General features: G+C 49.6%; 8 protein-coding genes across 12 annotated transcripts in view; 4 read left to right on the top strand and 4 right to left on the bottom strand.

Annotated features, from left to right (window-relative positions):
- The first annotated feature begins 58 nt into the window (after positions 1–58).
- H257_04811 lies at positions 59–1530 on the top strand. Of its 2 annotated transcripts, XM_009829443.1 has the most exons (6): positions 59–611; positions 673–736; positions 823–912; positions 966–1041; positions 1104–1348; positions 1400–1530. In XM_009829443.1, the coding sequence occupies exons 1-6, from the start codon at positions 80–82 to the stop codon at positions 1440–1442; spliced, it is 1050 nt and encodes a 349-aa protein (XP_009827745.1). In that variant the 5' UTR covers positions 59–79; the 3' UTR covers positions 1443–1530. The 2 variants fall into 2 exon arrangements, with proteins under 2 accessions (XP_009827745.1, XP_009827744.1); XM_009829442.1 differs by having other exon boundaries at positions 1104–1530.
- A 737-nt stretch (positions 1531–2267) lies between these two features.
- H257_04810 (hypothetical protein) lies at positions 2268–2651 on the bottom strand (the record flags this gene model as incomplete). Its single annotated transcript, XM_009829441.1, has 2 exons — positions 2268–2400; positions 2485–2651. The coding sequence occupies 2 exons, from the start codon at positions 2649–2651 to the stop codon at positions 2268–2270; spliced, it is 300 nt and encodes a 99-aa protein (XP_009827743.1).
- An 860-nt stretch (positions 2652–3511) lies between these two features.
- H257_04809 lies at positions 3512–4887 on the bottom strand. Of its 2 annotated transcripts, XM_009829440.1 has the most exons (6): positions 4388–4887; positions 4288–4331; positions 4174–4233; positions 4018–4119; positions 3943–3969; positions 3512–3892 (listed from the first exon to the last, which is right to left on the bottom strand). In XM_009829440.1, the coding sequence occupies exons 1-6, from the start codon at positions 4854–4856 to the stop codon at positions 3752–3754; spliced, it is 843 nt and encodes a 280-aa protein (XP_009827742.1). In that variant the 5' UTR covers positions 4857–4887; the 3' UTR covers positions 3512–3751. The 2 variants fall into 2 exon arrangements, with proteins under 2 accessions (XP_009827742.1, XP_009827741.1); XM_009829439.1 differs by having other exon boundaries at positions 3594–3969; positions 4388–4883.
- Positions 4888–5192: 305 nt separating this feature from the next.
- On the top strand, positions 5193–6397 carry H257_04808 (hypothetical protein). The gene is made up of 3 exons (XM_009829438.1): positions 5193–5569; positions 5618–5900; positions 5954–6397. Exons 1-3 carry the CDS (start codon positions 5214–5216, stop codon positions 6272–6274), a joined length of 960 nt encoding a protein of 319 aa, XP_009827740.1. The 5' UTR covers positions 5193–5213; the 3' UTR covers positions 6275–6397.
- A 521-nt stretch (positions 6398–6918) lies between these two features.
- H257_04807 (hypothetical protein) lies at positions 6919–8548 on the bottom strand. The gene is made up of 5 exons (XM_009829437.1): positions 7905–8548; positions 7726–7845; positions 7238–7423; positions 7121–7182; positions 6919–7068 (listed from the first exon to the last, which is right to left on the bottom strand). Exons 1-5 carry the CDS (start codon positions 8526–8528, stop codon positions 6954–6956), a joined length of 1107 nt encoding a protein of 368 aa, XP_009827739.1. The 5' UTR covers positions 8529–8548; the 3' UTR covers positions 6919–6953.
- A 57-nt stretch (positions 8549–8605) lies between these two features.
- H257_04806 lies at positions 8606–10384 on the top strand. 2 transcript variants are annotated; one of them, XM_009829435.1, is made up of 3 exons: positions 8606–9429; positions 9478–9774; positions 10150–10384. In XM_009829435.1, exons 1-3 carry the CDS (start codon positions 8616–8618, stop codon positions 10263–10265), a joined length of 1227 nt encoding a protein of 408 aa, XP_009827737.1. In that variant the 5' UTR covers positions 8606–8615; the 3' UTR covers positions 10266–10384. The 2 variants fall into 2 exon arrangements, with proteins under 2 accessions (XP_009827737.1, XP_009827738.1); XM_009829436.1 differs by lacking the exon at positions 10150–10384 and having other exon boundaries at positions 9478–9844.
- An 18-nt stretch (positions 10385–10402) lies between these two features.
- H257_04805 lies at positions 10403–13666 on the bottom strand. 2 transcript variants are annotated; one of them, XM_009829433.1, is made up of 5 exons: positions 13051–13666; positions 12905–13001; positions 12270–12770; positions 11576–11764; positions 10403–11015 (listed from the first exon to the last, which is right to left on the bottom strand). In XM_009829433.1, the coding sequence occupies exons 1-5, from the start codon at positions 13632–13634 to the stop codon at positions 10521–10523; spliced, it is 1866 nt and encodes a 621-aa protein (XP_009827735.1). In that variant the 5' UTR covers positions 13635–13666; the 3' UTR covers positions 10403–10520. The 2 variants fall into 2 exon arrangements, with proteins under 2 accessions (XP_009827735.1, XP_009827736.1); XM_009829434.1 differs by having other exon boundaries at positions 12905–13666.
- Positions 13667–14796: 1130 nt separating this feature from the next.
- H257_04804 (hypothetical protein) overlaps positions 14797–15481 on the top strand; it is an 831-nt gene continuing 146 nt past the window's right edge. Inside the window, exon 1 of the mRNA XM_009829432.1 lies at positions 14797–15370. Coding sequence (XP_009827734.1) covers positions 14868–15257 — 390 coding nt within the window. The 5' untranslated portion in view covers positions 14797–14867 and the 3' untranslated portion in view covers positions 15258–15370. The remainder of the gene's footprint in view (positions 15371–15481) is intronic.

Here is a 15481-nt window from a genome sequence, read left to right as displayed (position 1 = left end):
TTTGATTGGACAAAATGCAAAACCATTTGAACCAATCCCTTCAATGGATGCTTTCGATTTGGCGGCACCTTTCGCGAACATGACTGGCGGCGTGAAGACAGGCCCTGTGTATGCGTTGGGGATTGAAGGCAGCGCGAATAAGCTCGGCGTGGGAGTGCTGATCCTCCATCCCGACGGTAGCTGCGAGATCCTCAGCAACCCGCGGAAGACGTACATTCCTCCGGCAGGCCAGGGCTTCTTGCCGCGCGAGACAGCGTGGCACCACCAGGTTCACTTTGCGCCGCTCGTGCGTCTAGCTCTCACGCAAGCCAAGATCAAACCGTCCCAGTTGCACTGCATCTGCTACACAAAGGGACCCGGCATGGGTGCGCCCCTTCGTTCCGCCGCCGTCGGCGCCCGCATGCTGTCGCTGCTGTGGAAGAAACCACTTGTGGCGGTCAACCATTGCGTGGGCCACATTGAGATGGGGCGCGCTGTGACCAAGAGCGACGACCCCGTCGTGCTATACGTGAGTGGCGGCAACACGCAAGTGATCTCGTACAGCACGCAAAAATACCGCATATTTGGCGAGACCATCGACATCGCCGTGGGCAACTGCCTCGATCGCTTTGGTACAACACAATGATGCCCCATCTATTCTAATGGATTCTCTCACTCGTATCGCTTGCCTAGCGCGGGTGTTAAACCTGTCAAACGACCCGAGTCCGGGCTACAACATCGAGCAACTCGCGAAATCGTACGCTTTGTATTTTCACTTTTTTTTCGCCTATTGTTTGCACCCTGTCTCATATTTTCACCATTTTTGATCAATTTTAAATATAGCGGCACCAAGTACATTGAACTGCCATATGTCGTGAAAGGAATGGACGTGTCGTTCTCGGGTCTGTTGTCGTTTATTGAAAAGGAAGCCAGGTACAGTAGTTAGTATGCATCACGTTTAGTTACTCCAACTAACGTTCCTATAGGCAGAAGCTGGCCACAGGTGAATGCACCAAAGCTGACCTGTGCTATTCGCTGCAGGAAACCATCTTTGCCATGCTGGTATCCTCCCCCCCTCAGTCCCCATATTGTGAATAGTATAAACTAACTTGAGTCGTACTTAGGTCGAGATCACGGAACGCGCGATGGCGCATTGCGGGCAGAGCCAGGTGCTGATCGTCGGCGGCGTCGGATGCAACAAGCGGCTCCAGGAGATGATGGAGCTGATGGCCGCAGATCGCGGCGGCAGCGTCTGCGCGATGGACCACCGCTACTGCATTGACAACGGCGCCATGATCGCTCAAGCCGGCGCCCTCCAGTTCCAATCGGTCGGCCCCACGCCCCTCGTTGACTGCACGTGCACCCAGCGGTACTTTACACCAAGGACAGGATTCAAAACCAGTGTTGATGGGGGATGTAGGTTCCGGACGGACGAGGTGGACGTGGTGTGGCGCACCACCTAGATCACATACTAACTAGTAGGGGCGCGACCAGGGTACAGTAGTTCAGGTTTAGAAGCGTTGAATAATCTACGCAATATACATATTCCCATACTAGTTTGAGCTTTTGAAAATCAGAATACGCCAAGTGTAGTACTGTACTACTGTATTAATAGTAGAAGTCGTGTGTGCTATCAACGAATAGTTGGATAATATTAATACTTCGAGTAGTACAGTAACGTTAGTGCAATGCTGGGACAAGGTCGTAAAATTTTAAAAAAGTGTATTTATATATTTTTTGAAAAAAATAATATATTGTTTTGAATTTACTTCTAAATCAAAACATTATTTAATAAGTTATTTGGAAAATATATCAAATATTTCTTACGATGATTAAGTAGTACTATACGTATAGTAGGCATGACATAAACATTTAAGTTAGTACGGATACTAGTACAGTCCGTAAAGAAATGATAGTCGCACCCTAAATTTTTCGAGTTTGCAAGGAGTACTGGGACAAGGTCGTAAAAATTTAAGAAGTGTATTTATATTTTTTAGAAATAATAATATAAATATACATTTACTTATACATTCAAAACAATATTTATCAAGTTATTTAGAAAATATATCAAATATTTCTTACGATGAATAAGTAGGACTATACGTATAGTAACCATGACATCAAAGTTTAGTACGGATATATATGTATTAGCTCGATAGATGTTTTAGAACGTGCGGCGATCGTGGGGGCCCAGTGGTCTGGTCGTTGCGTTCATTGGCCCAGTATCTGGCAAATCTCATTGCGGCGATCAGCTTGCTTGAAGCTGCGTCCTGTCGTTTCTCAGACGGTCAGCCAACCTCCGAGTCGGTGGTAGTTGAATGCGGACATTCGATGTCCAAGAGTCCACGTACGTTGCCAAGCCGGTCGTTGTGGCGGCGACGAGGCTTTGCTCGGTCTATGGTCTGATTGATGTGACGTCTCCTGCTGCCGTCGACACCTCAAGTCAAGGGGTGGCAACCGCTTAGCTCCACTAGCCAGAAACACACATATCGTCTATGGACGTACCAGTCCACGTTCGCCCCCACAGGCCCGTGAGAATAGAAAGATTGTTTAGTCGAGATTGTCACGAGGCAGTGTTGACCCACTTGACTGAACACTTGGCACTTGTGTGCGGTGTTCACAAGTGACGCGAGGACGACGCCGGTAAACGGCTCGAACGCCGCCCCGCTCATTTTTCGAGACGAGCTTGAGCTCGGTGGGTTGTTAAGTTAATGTGCTGGAAGATCTGAAATTCTCATGTGACACTGGGAATTCTGAAAAGCTATTAATAGAACTTACCAGCTACCTTACTGTAACAAGTACTTCGAAGTACTACCAGTAGTACTTGGTAGTAGAACACGTTCCGTTTAGACGGTGGTTTAATATGTGGCACTTTTGATGTAGTACATATTGTGTTATGACTGATATACTACCGGTACTTAGCTGCATCAATTGAGCATAGTGGAGCACGAAAAGGGCGAACTTGCGTGGCTTCATGTGAAAGTTCTCGTGCAATCGCATGAGGTTGAGCATGACGACTATACGCCTATCTTGCCGACCAAGGGCACATGTGTCGTGTTGAATCTACAAGTACATACACACACGTCCGAAATATACATTACGTTCGATGAGGATATATATATATTCTATAGTTGACGATATATATATATATTCTCGGTGTCGTTGCAATTGTGGAGGTGATGTTCCAAGTTCTTGCTACTCCCAAGGTGGGTGCACGGGAGAGTGCTGGATGCCATACACTTGCGGGTCGCGGCTGTTCGTCGGGTTCTTGGAGGAACGTGCGATTTGGTGGATATTGCGCAAGAAGGATTCTCGGCGCCGAGGTAGTAAGTATGCTTTGTCCATCCCCATTGCGCGTACTTGTATCTTCATTGACCAGGAAGCTCATCCCCCTCGAGGGTAGTGATCCCATGATGGATTATCGGAGCATAGCACCTTTGGTGCGTCATCACCATTGAAATCAAGTCGTTTCTATTATATTTTTTATATATTACTACAAGGTAAGACTTCAATGAACCAGCTAGAGATGGGTTTTGGCTATCTTGATGGTATACACAAGGTTCACTCGGGAAGTAAGTGGGTCTTTGATGGCGTTGCTTGGCAAGTTGCTGACTGTGGGTAGGTTACTTGACGTTACTGTGGACCCACATATCTTTGTGGATCTCGTTAAGAGAACAGAATCGATTCTATTCGACCATGGGGGAGTCACTACGCTGTTCATTCTACTGGCCAAGTACAGCCTAATGTCGTTTGGGCTTCAATAGTACGTTGGTTACGATGTTGCTATGTTTGGAGGGGCAACTTGGAGGCCAATTTTGTACGCCGATTGCTTGATCGGAGTTGAGTTGGCGTACAAAATGTCTGCCGTGGGAATGAACCATGCGGGCTGCTGGTCCTGCTGCTCCAACGTCGTCTGCGACACGGTATCAGGATAATGGGAATAATGGAGCAGATTTGTCGTACATGTTTCTTTTGGTTGGCGAAATAGACCTACAACGAAGCATGAGGACATGGAAGGAGGGGTCGAAACGAACGTACGCGGCGCAGGTCCGCGGCCGACATGGCGCGCGCTTCAAAGTCCCCGAGAACGATAGACGAGCCAAACTCGTGGTAATAGCGGGCATCTTGCAACTTGATCTCCTAACTCGTCCGTCGTCACAGCCACCTCATGAACTCGAGTGAAATACAGTATACCTTTTCATCGAGGCGAGCAAAGTACCTACAAAGGACAAGGAACCCGAACGGCATCACGCGCTAGAAGGATGATGTAAGGCAAGGTACTAGCTCAAGGGATGTATGGGCTCGTACAATTTTCACCGACAGCTCGACCTCCCCCAGGTCGCGGATGTCGTCTATGAACAACAATGGAAGTCAACGATGAATTCGATATGGTACATCATCACATTACCTTCGAAGAGGGATACGTGGTCATAGAACAAGATCGCGGTGTGCTCTCGCAGCTTCTCCAGTGGAATGTCATCGTGCGTTGGCTCGATCGTGCTAGTCGGATGATGGCCGTTCTGGTTGATCTCAGCGATCGAACCTTCATACTCGCACGAGTACATGACGTCGTACGATGTCAACGTGCTGTGAGCGTCCTGTCGTTGGTGTTGCGCCCAAGTCATCAATGCATCGTGGGCATTGAACGACACAGTCCATCCTGATGGTTCATGCGTGAGCCGAAGGTAGTTGTCGCCAAACACGATTTCGGGCAGTGGAATGTGGGGCAGTTCGCACGCTTCACTCAGGTGTGTGCGTCCGACGGTACTAAGCGCGGCTTTCTTCTGCGTCTCTACCTTCCATCCACGGAAGCGGAAGCATCTGCTGTTGCCATCGACGACTTCTTCTGGGACTTCCGTGGTCGTGTCAGTTGCCATGTTGAATGCGGAAGTGCACAATGGAATCCTCCGGATAAAAAAATGACATTTTAATCTTGAATTCATTTTCCAGTTGTGATCTCGAAATAAGAAAAATAGAATGGAATTATATAATTTAAATGCTGAATAATATATTTCTCGGAATACCTCGTATTAACCTAGATATTCCATGCTTCGTTTTCGTTGTTGTTTGATTCCTACATCTACTTTTCGCGTCAACAATATCTCTAGTTTAACGTAGGTACGTTATATATTTCCATTGGTCATTTCTTTCACATCTTCCAATGCAATCGTTTAACGTCATTTTGTAGAAACAATCCATTACGATTCCCACACTTCAAATCCATCGAACAACGCATGGGTGAAGTCGTTGGTCCAAAGTCAGAATGGCGTGCGACGATGGGGCTATTCCTCTTCTACTCGTCGTGGCTTGGCTCCATCGGCTTCTTCATCGCTTCTCTTGCTGCTCTTGCCATCTACCCACCGTCTCGTGTGCCCCTGGCGCTCTTCTATGGGGTCTACGGCGGCGCGCTGTACCTGCTTCCGTGGGGAACGTGGACACGGTTCTGCGACTGCGTTCGGTGGTTCAACAAAGACTCCGTTCCATACTTCCAAGGCCAGAAACTCGTGTTCGACGATGGCGTGACGCCATGTGCCGCCAAATCCAAGTCGCTCTTGTCGTTCCATCCCCACGGGGTCCTCGTGTGCGGCTGGTACTCAATCAGGTTCCGTCCTTCTGCACGTTTGAACTGTTCCATTAGGACTGTGAATGGCGCGGCCCATACGGCTTGGAAAGACAGCGCCGTGCGATGGCTCGCCACCGACCTCCTCTTTGTGCTGCCGGTGATCGCTCAGATCATGTACTGGGCGGGAGGCGGGCCAGCCAACCGCAGCAGCTTTGAAATGTTGGCCAAGGAAGGGACGAACATCGGGTTGCTTCCTGGCGGATTCGAAGAAGCATCTCTCTTCACGTACAAGAAGCACCGCGTCTTTCTCAAGAACCGCAAAGGGTTCATCAAGCTTGGCTTGCAGTACGGGTACAAGGTACTACATCCTCCTCTCTCGGCTAGTACTACTACTACTACTACTACTACTAGGTCCACCCCGTCTACACGTTTGGCGAAGAAGACACGTTCTGGACGCTACCATACTTTGCATCGTTGCGGTTGTTCCTAAACCAGTACAAGATCCCGACGGTCGTGTTCTGGGGCCAGTGGTGGTGCCCCTTCATGCCCCATCCGTCGGCGAAGCTCGTGACAGTGGTCGGCCCGCCCCTGGCGCTTCCGTTGACGCCGTCTCCTACGAAAGAAGACGTGGACAAGTACCATGCGCTGTACGTGGACGCATTGCAGACCCTGTTTGACAAGTTCAAGGCCGAGTATGCATCTACTCCAGACGCAACGCTCGAAATATGGTAACTTAAGAGGGTTCGCAGCTTTTTATATCCTGGGACACCTCACTGTGATTAATACCTGGCACAAGAGGTCACGGCTGATATTACAAGCGCACGTAATATATATATATATTATTGTGTTTTTTCTAAATTGGAGCGACATGGAGAATGATTATCGACACAACCAAATCAATGTACAGAAGAATCATTGGCCGAAGAATTGAGCCAATCCGATTGCAGGAAACCATCACCAACATCGAATTAGTGTGTTCCCGAAATTAGTGTGATTCACCAAACACCACAAGCAAGAAATATTCGTACACGATACAGTAGTGCGATATATTACCGAGTAATAAAGATATATTATTCGGCCTCGTTGATGCTAACCAAGCTCGTCTAGCAGCAGTACATATGCTCTGGGAATGCTCGTCAGTATATTATATCGTACCGGCGTTCCGATATCGATTTGATTATTATTGCATATAATATTTTCTATAAAGATGATAGTGCACCGTTACGATATTATATAACTTTTGGACATGCGATTCTATTAATTCTAAATATACATCCTTCGGTGGTAGTATATGACTGTACATGAACGATATACATCCGATATCGATGTAGTAGTATACTTTTAATAGCGACGTGTTGTCCTACTGGTATAAAAAATAGACTGGGTCCATGTAGGACTTGATTATTTTTTGTTAAAACGAAATATGTTTGACATTTCCGGGCGCTTTCTTGCGCGACACGTCGATGCCACGTGAATTCCGAGGGCTGTAGAGCAGCGCAGCGCTTTTCAATTGGTCCACGGCGGTCCTAGTCACAATATCTCAGTTTCCACACACTGTCACACATGTATGCAATGTACTTTTGACCCGCGAGGTCGCTTTGCAAATCGCGAACGAGGTGTCGCAAGCGTTTCGTTTCAATCTACACACACGACTCGGGAGGTTGAGTTCATGTTTGGCATATCGTGTAAGTGTACCGTATACTGCAGCGGCATGTCGCGCACTTGCTCCTGCAGCCGCGCCAGTTCTTTCATGGCTTGTGTAAGGGTGTCTTGGGCAAGTTTGGTCTCTTTGCGAGCCTCGTCCACGGCTGCCTCCACACTTTGAAGAGGATCATGTGTACTATGCTGGTGTTTCGAGTCGCTGGCGTTCCCACCCCCCATCTACCCCACCGGCAATTGGGTGATTATATGCTTATTGTCAAATCGCATCTAAGCCAATCAAATCACGTCCTGTCGAATTTCTGCCAATACAAACGCTTTGATTCAGCCCAGTTGCTCCGGATTGGGTAAAATCAATGTACGAATCTATCTATAGTAAGTATAGTGTGTGCAAGCTTACATGGATTCGAATATTTCTAGTGTATATTGGCGAAAATGACAAGTCCAAATTCGGTGAAAAAATGCACCATACTACGTTGTGTACGACAACCAAATTCATGAAGGTAGGACACATACGACGGTACCTGAAGATGACGTTCTTCCAGCGTCGCTACCGCTTGCTTGAGCCGCGCAATCTCGCTGTTGGCCTGGTCCAGGGCCATTTCCGACAGCTTCCAGTACTCTGCTCGCTGCATCGCTAGCGCCTAAGTGTTGCCGACTACAATAACACCAAAGAACCTGTGCATGTCCAATCAAGGGATACCTTGTATTGCTGTAATTCCGCGGATTGTTTGGACGGCGAGTTGGAGGGAAACCCAAACGGATTGATCGACGACAACGGCGGCGCGTCCTTGTTGCCGCTGCTCCCAGAACAAGATGCTGCCTTGGCCTGTTGTAGGTGGGCTTTAGCTAGCGTTTGGGATTGGAATCGTTCCGACTGTAGGTCAAACTTGAGCTGCATCAGCTGCTCCTCCCACATGCGGCATTCCACGCGAATGGCCGACAACTCTTCTTCTTTCGCGGTCAACTTGCCCAGCACCGTTTGAAAGTCCGTCATGTCTTGCGATGTTGTCGTCGTCCTCGCCACGGACTGCGGATCTCCAGCGTGTAGTGGCACGCTCTGCATGGCGTCCAGCATCCCTTTAAGGGCCCGCACCTGCTCCTTCAAAGCCACGTTGTTCTCGACGAGCTCGTGGATGTCGTCCTGGGTGGTGATCGCGTTGGCCGCCGCAGCGACGGTCAACTCGTACTCCTTCTTGGCCAGATCCCGCTCCAGCATCTTCACGCGACTCATGAGCTGCTTGTTCACTTCCTGCAGCTCGAAACGCTCGTTGCCTTCCTTCAGGAGCTGCGTCTGCAGCGCTTGGAACTCGCGCACATTGATCATCACCCGACTCTCAAAATATCATCCAACACCAAAATGCCATAATCTCGAACCCAAGGTAAAACCTACATTCTTTCACACTCGAGTGAAATGGCACCAACTTGGGCTAATGGCAGTGTGGTGACCATAACCCATGGCGAGACTGGCTCGACGTTCAGAGCGCTGGTCGAGAAGGACAAGGCAGGACAGATCGTCACGCTCTGTAACATAGACACCCCGTACGAGAAGCTCAAAGTCTCCCAGCATGATGGCGAGACGTCATGGGGCGCCGGCGGCGGCAAGTTTGCCGCCTTCGCGGCGACCCCCGTCGATTCCATCAGCAACAGCACGTTCACGTTTCAACTGTGCGCCAACCAAAAGAAGTTAAACGTGGATGGTTCAGAGGGATGGTACTTGGGCGTGTCGTCATCCTCTGCTGCCTCTCGTGGCATCCTGCTCACACCAGATCACGTCCTCGTCGGAAATGGCGCGCCGTGCACGTTCGTCGTGTCGGAAGTCACGTCTCGCGCACACATGCAGCTCTCCTCCGCGACCGCATGCAACCTGCCACCGCTCACGCCGTCCCAACTCGAATCGTTTTGCCGAGAGGGGTATCTCGTGCTGCCGCGCGCGGTGCCGCTGCCCCTCGTCCACGACGCCCTTCGGCGCATCAACCACGAGCTTGGGAAGCCCGGCATGATGATCGATGGAGGTGTCGAAGGCACAGCCAAGCTCGCGGGGAACATCTCCAACCACCCAGCGATCCTCGACTTGTATCGGCCTGTGCATACCGCCGTCGAGAGCATTGTCGGTCAGGGGTGTGTGGTGCCGCCTCTGGGCGCCCAACTGGCCCTTCGGTTTCCCGAACTGTGTGCGCCATACGAGCCTCTCGGCAACGAGTGGCACACCGATGGCATGCGACAAGGTAACCCACGTTGTCTCATTTTAGCATGTCATAGTTGTTCATGTCTAGGCAAGTGGAATCCATTCTCGCTCTTGGTGGGCATTGCGCTGTCGGATACGGCGACATCTGCTGAAAACGGCAACCTCCTCGTCTTCCCCCGAACCCATCGGACGCTCCACAACATGCTGCAGTCTCCCACCGACAAGGAGGACCTGTTGCGCGCGTGCGTCGCCGCCGACAAGGCATGGGGCCAAGGCCAGCATCTGCCGAACCTCGGTCCTCCGCTGGCACTAAAGCTCTCGCCAGGAGACGTTGTGTTGGCGCACCCAAAGACTGCCCACCGCGGAGGCCCCAACTTTTCCCCCCGTGCGTTGCAACTACCTACACTCGTCCTTGTGGTTTCATGATGCATATATATATATATATGTATATATATTATTGTCCTTTTACACCCAAAATGTGGACTTTAGTGCTGATTTTTCGCCAAATCTATAGATCGATTCTTTGTCCTGATGCTTTTGTATGTAAAGGTCGTCCAGTATCACACTAGTGTTCAGTCACACACTAATTCGATGTTGAATTGGTCCAAGAGCGGATTTGATTGGCTAGTTGATTCGTGATCTGGGTTTTGATTGGTCGTATATTGATTGTCTGGTTTTCTGTTTATTCGATTGAAGCATACACTCCAATTTCGAATCGACTTGACAAATATATATATATTAATAAAGTGGTGATGGGTAGACATCCGGTATCAAGTGTATTTTCGCATCAAGCACAAAGATCATGCGAGACTGGAGACGCAGTTGGAGACAGATTTGTATGCCGACTTGACTGGATGTTGCCACGTCATACTCTAAACGACGTGGACACTACTACTGTATGTAGTGCACACTCTATAACCACATTAAACGTGGTTATAGAGTGACATTAAACGTGATTGTCGATTTGATCACGCCGACCAAACCGATCCACAATCGATCTGATTGGTTGAATTTCATTGAGAAGGTTTTGATTGGCTAATAATGTTGAGCTCATCTGAGGTAGCCAATCAAATCGATTTAAATTCATACGCCACAACACAATGAAATTTCACTCGAAAGCACAATATATGTCTAGTTATTTACTCCATGAAATCCAGCTGCTGCCGCTGACGACGATGTGTGCAGGGACGGCAACGTCATCGTTCCTCCGCCGCCGCTACCTCGTCGCATAAAGCTTCCATCTGGATGATGGTTGTTCCAGTCTGAAGGCGATGGGGTTGCATTGAGCACATCTTGAAAGTTCATGCGATTTCGGCGAAAGTGCCCCATGTCCAGCGTGTGCGACCTCCCTTCTCGAGGGGCCATGCCCGTGACCTGTGACACTGGGGCCCGTGGGAACGGATACCTCTGCGACGACGTGAACGACGACGGAACAGAGTCCGGTCCTCCCACGGGGGGTCGAGCTAGGTTTGCATTCACGCGGAACGTTCGTTCCGACTTGAACCCTGTGACACTGTTGACTGACGTGGCAGTCTGGTAGTTGGCTGGGTGGTGCGATGCAGGAGGTGGGTGGGACGACGAAGCCGCCGAGTTGTGGTCCGTCTTGTAAATGAGATTCCGAATGTTCTACCCAACAGAAATATATATATATATATATTGTCAAGTCGATATATTCGAAATTCGAGTGGTATATATTTGGGTGCTCAATCGAGTATGACCAGAACCACCAAATCGCCAGACAATCGATAGATACATCGACCAATCAAAACCCAACACAACACGAATAATCCAGTAGCCAATCAAATACTCCACTCACATTCGACCAATGCAACATTGAATTAGTGTGTGATTGAAATTCGTGTGACATTATTTTTCCATACAAAAGTCAAACATGGATAGATTTGGCAAAGAATATCAAATGTTGGGGTAAAAGAAACACAATATATTGTCGATTTGATACAAATTTGGGGAGGGAGGGTGCAATCGAATCGCGCCGACCAAACCAATCCACCATCGATCTGATTTGTTGAATTTCATTGAGAAGGTTTTTTTTGGCTAATAATTTTGAGCTCATCTGAAGTAGCCAATCAAATCGATTTAAATTCCAACGAGAAACCACAACACAATAATGAAATTTCACTCGAAAGCACAATAAAAGTTGCAGAGTACCAAGCATATATCGTTACCTCGTTCGTGTACAATGCTTTGGACCGATTCGCCATGGTGGGCTTCCACAATCGCTTGCGGTTGTTGGCAAACCAGTTGTTCAATTGGCACAAATCCAAGCCCGTTTCGTCGCACAGCTGCTTCTTCTCCAAATCTGTCGGGTACGGGTGCTCGACATGCTCTGGCGATAGCATCCAGTCCTTGAGGATCTATATATATATATATATTAAATATATACATGGGTCAACAAGGTCTTGTGATGTTGCGAATCAGTACGCTACAAGGATGACTTTGCTACAAAATGTCCACATTCTTTACAAAGCTCGGCTTGACATTTGATTGGCTGTCCCACGTTAAATGAAATAAAAATAAATATGTAGCCAATCATCAACGACACAAGCGTTTTCGACCAATCGAATCGATCGCCAAAAAACACTCGAAATTTGAGTGTTTTTTGGGTGGTCAATGACCAGAAGAACCAAATCGGCAGAGAATCGATATATCGACCAATCAAAACACAAAACATGAATCAACTAGCCAATCAAATCAATCACTTTTCGAAGAATTCAACATCGAATTAGTGTGTGATTGAAATTCGTGTGATACGGGACCATCTTTATAAAAGTCAAAGAATCACAATCGATAGATTTAGGCAAAAATTCAAAAGTCAACCACATATTGGGTAAAAGGAAGACGATACTATATGTGTACTACCTTGATGACATGGGGAGGTAACAGCGCACTGCGACGAAGGCGCTTAGTGGTGGTGTCCTTGCCTGGATCATCGACGTTTTCCGCGTCTCCAGTCGACGACGGGCGGGTTCGTTTCTGGGGTGGGGACGGCGCATCTTTGGTGCGTTCGAGTCGAGCGGGAATAGGCGGCGGGGGGGGTTGTTGTTGGGTGGACGATCGGGAAGTGGGCATGGCAAACAACGGAGGCGCGTGGCGATGGGCCACAGACTCGGACGCGCTGCGGCTGCATCGAGGTGGGAAGAATGAAGACGAAGGAGGAAGCATGCGGGGAAGGGCGTAAGGCGACATTGGGGCCGTCGATGGGGTCGGGTACGCCTGGTGGCCATGGTACCCTCCTGGGGTCGAGATGGACGCGAGGGGGTGCTGGTGGCGACGCATTGACGGTGTGTGATGGTGCTGGACCTGTGGATGGTGTCGGGGGTCAAACTCGGCAGAGGATGACGGCATCGACAACCGCCGCTCCTGTGAACAATCACATATGAATACACAACAGCCGACATAAGAGAGACCAGCTGACAAAGTAATCCAGGAATACATGTGGGCACACATCACCCATACAGGGAGAGACAGAACTGGACAAAGTAGGGTGTATGTACCATCATGGGATGTGGGGAGTGATGGCCTTGGTCATATGCAAACTCGTTGTAGCCACGGTGGTGGTGGTGGTGGTGGTGGTTGTCATATGGTGGTTGCCTAGACATGTATTTGGTTAGGTGCATGAACGAAGAGAGGAATCGGGTACGAGTAGGATGCCGTGGAATCGGTAGCAACGGGCAACGCAGCGGTACCAGACGAGGCTTCGATGTCAAGCGACGTCTGGAGTTGACGGGAATGCTCGCGGCGCATCATGGGCTTCCAAATGCGCTTACGGGCGTTTGTGAACCAGTTCGTGAGCTGCTTCATGTTGATGCCGGTGGTCTCGAGCAACTTCTTCTTGTCGTCGTCCGTGGGGTACGGATGCTTGATGTGTTCCGTGGATAGCATCCAGTCTTTGAGGATCTTGACGGTTGCAGGGGGTAGTTCGCGACGCGGCTTGCGATCACCGCCGCTGGCCTGGGCATCGTCGTCGGGCGTCGCGTTCTCGTCGTTTACATCCATGTCGTTTTCGTAGTCTTGCTCTTTGTCGGGTTCAGGGTCGCTCGACTGCTCTGCGTCCGAGTTGGCTGCAGTCCCACCGCCGTTGATGCTGTTGTCGTGGCCTACATGGGATCCGTTGCTTCCTGTGGGTAGGAACTGTAGCGTGGATGGTGCTGCCTCCGTAGCATGTAGCACTAGCACAGGAGGTAGCGCTTCAGTTTGGACGTAGCCATCAGCCACCGCTGCCATGACGACGAAGGTAGATGGGTTCGACAACAGAAATGAATGTCTCCCGATCAGACACCCTTCACGACAGATAGCCGGATAATTATCCGGACGATCCCATCCCGCCAATCACATGCCGACATAAGATGGCCCACCCATCGGTTGGACTGTTTCACGTGTCAGTGGAAGGTTTTACTTAAACTAGCAACGCTAAACCATTTAACGTGAAATAGAGCGCTACAAAACCATAGTCATGGTGAAATATTGAACGACGCCAAAACGTTTAACCTATGGAAGTTGCATATGGAGTGGACACATTCAGGTCAAGTGGCGTCATCGAGAGCCAGTGCGTCGGGTGGATAAACCAAATATCCGCCAAACGGACAGCATGACGGGTATGTAGCTGTCCGAGCGTCATATAAGTCGACCACACCACATGATATGTAGAGTGGTGATATTGCTAGCCCAGTGAGGATATGCGCGACAGAGAGAGTGGTGCGTTACTCGTGTGCAATTCGTGAGGATATGCATGACAGAGAGAGAGAGTGCTGCGTTAATCGTGTGAACTTACGTCAAAGTTGTTCGGTCTTTCGTACAATCAACGACATCCCTGTGGTCCACGTTTGGAATACTGTACAGGCACCACGTGAATTATCGAGCCCCAGACTGCGATCTTGCTCGAGAGCCCCAGCCTTCTCTTGCCATCCAAACTGCATGGCGTCCGTAGCTTACTGCATGGGAATGGCGTCCGTAGCTTACACGGACGTGTGAAATCGCCACTACCGATCAAATACCCGGTATTTGCCTGGTGTGATTGGTAGTGTTTTCCAATAACAACGAGACTGTAAATCGTTGAATTCTCAGCATTCCAAGCTGCGTGGCTGACTGTGTGACTCCAAGGGAGATCTTTAGACAAAATGAGCAGGTACTCTTACTTTCGAATGCCATCTTAAAGCTGAGCCCCTCACAACGAGCAAGCACATCCAACGTCGGGATCTGCTAAACCAAGGCATAATCCCACGTCTATTTTGCCCCGGCCGTTCCAGTTCAATGCGGACATGCGAAACACGTTTAAGACGATAAAAAATATCGGCAAATTGCGTTCGGAATACAGTCGGAACGTTTCGAACGTTTCGAACGGCCGAACCCAACCTCTGAGTTATCTTGGTCGTCGAGATGACTACAGTGCGCGGTGTCGCTTGATTGCGCTGGTTCCCGTGGAAGGGCCACAGAGAGACGCATGAGAGGCAACAAGAGATGTCGCCTCGAGCACCTCATATAACATTGTTTACTGCAGTATCATCCTTACCCAAGGCAATGCAGCAGCCACACTCAGGTACTGTATTGGCGGCCACTGCCATGGTGCGATGTACCTGGTACAGTGCGCACCTTCCTGAGGTGGAGTGTATGGGCATTACTGTACAGGCTCAGGACGGGCCGGATGAGTTCATGGATTGTCGTCGCCATATCCCGCACACCTCCTGCGGCGCCAATCCAGGTGGCATGCATGACATGAAATCCGACATCCGCGGCGCAACACCTCTGGAAACTGTCACGTTGTTGATGGGCCGGATGAGTTCATGGATTGTCGTCGCCATATCCCGCACATCTCCTGCGGCGCCAATCCAGGTGGCATGCATGACATGAAATCCGACAGCCGCGGCGCAACACCTCTGGAAACTGTCACGTTGTTGATGGGCCGGATGAGTTCATGGATTGTCGTCGCCATATCCCGCGCATCTCCTGCGGCGCCAATCCAGGTGGCATGCATGACATGAAATCCGACATCCGCGGCGCAACACCTCTGGAAACTGTCACGTTGTTGATGGGCCGGATGAGTTCATGGATTGTCGTCGCCATATCCCGCACAT

This window comes from Aphanomyces astaci (genome assembly GCF_000520075.1).
Source record: "Aphanomyces astaci strain APO3 unplaced genomic scaffold supercont1.8, whole genome shotgun sequence".
Lineage (NCBI taxonomy): Eukaryota > Oomycota > Saprolegniomycetes > Saprolegniales > Verrucalvaceae > Aphanomyces > Aphanomyces astaci.
This window is presented reverse-complemented; position numbering and strand designations above follow the sequence as displayed.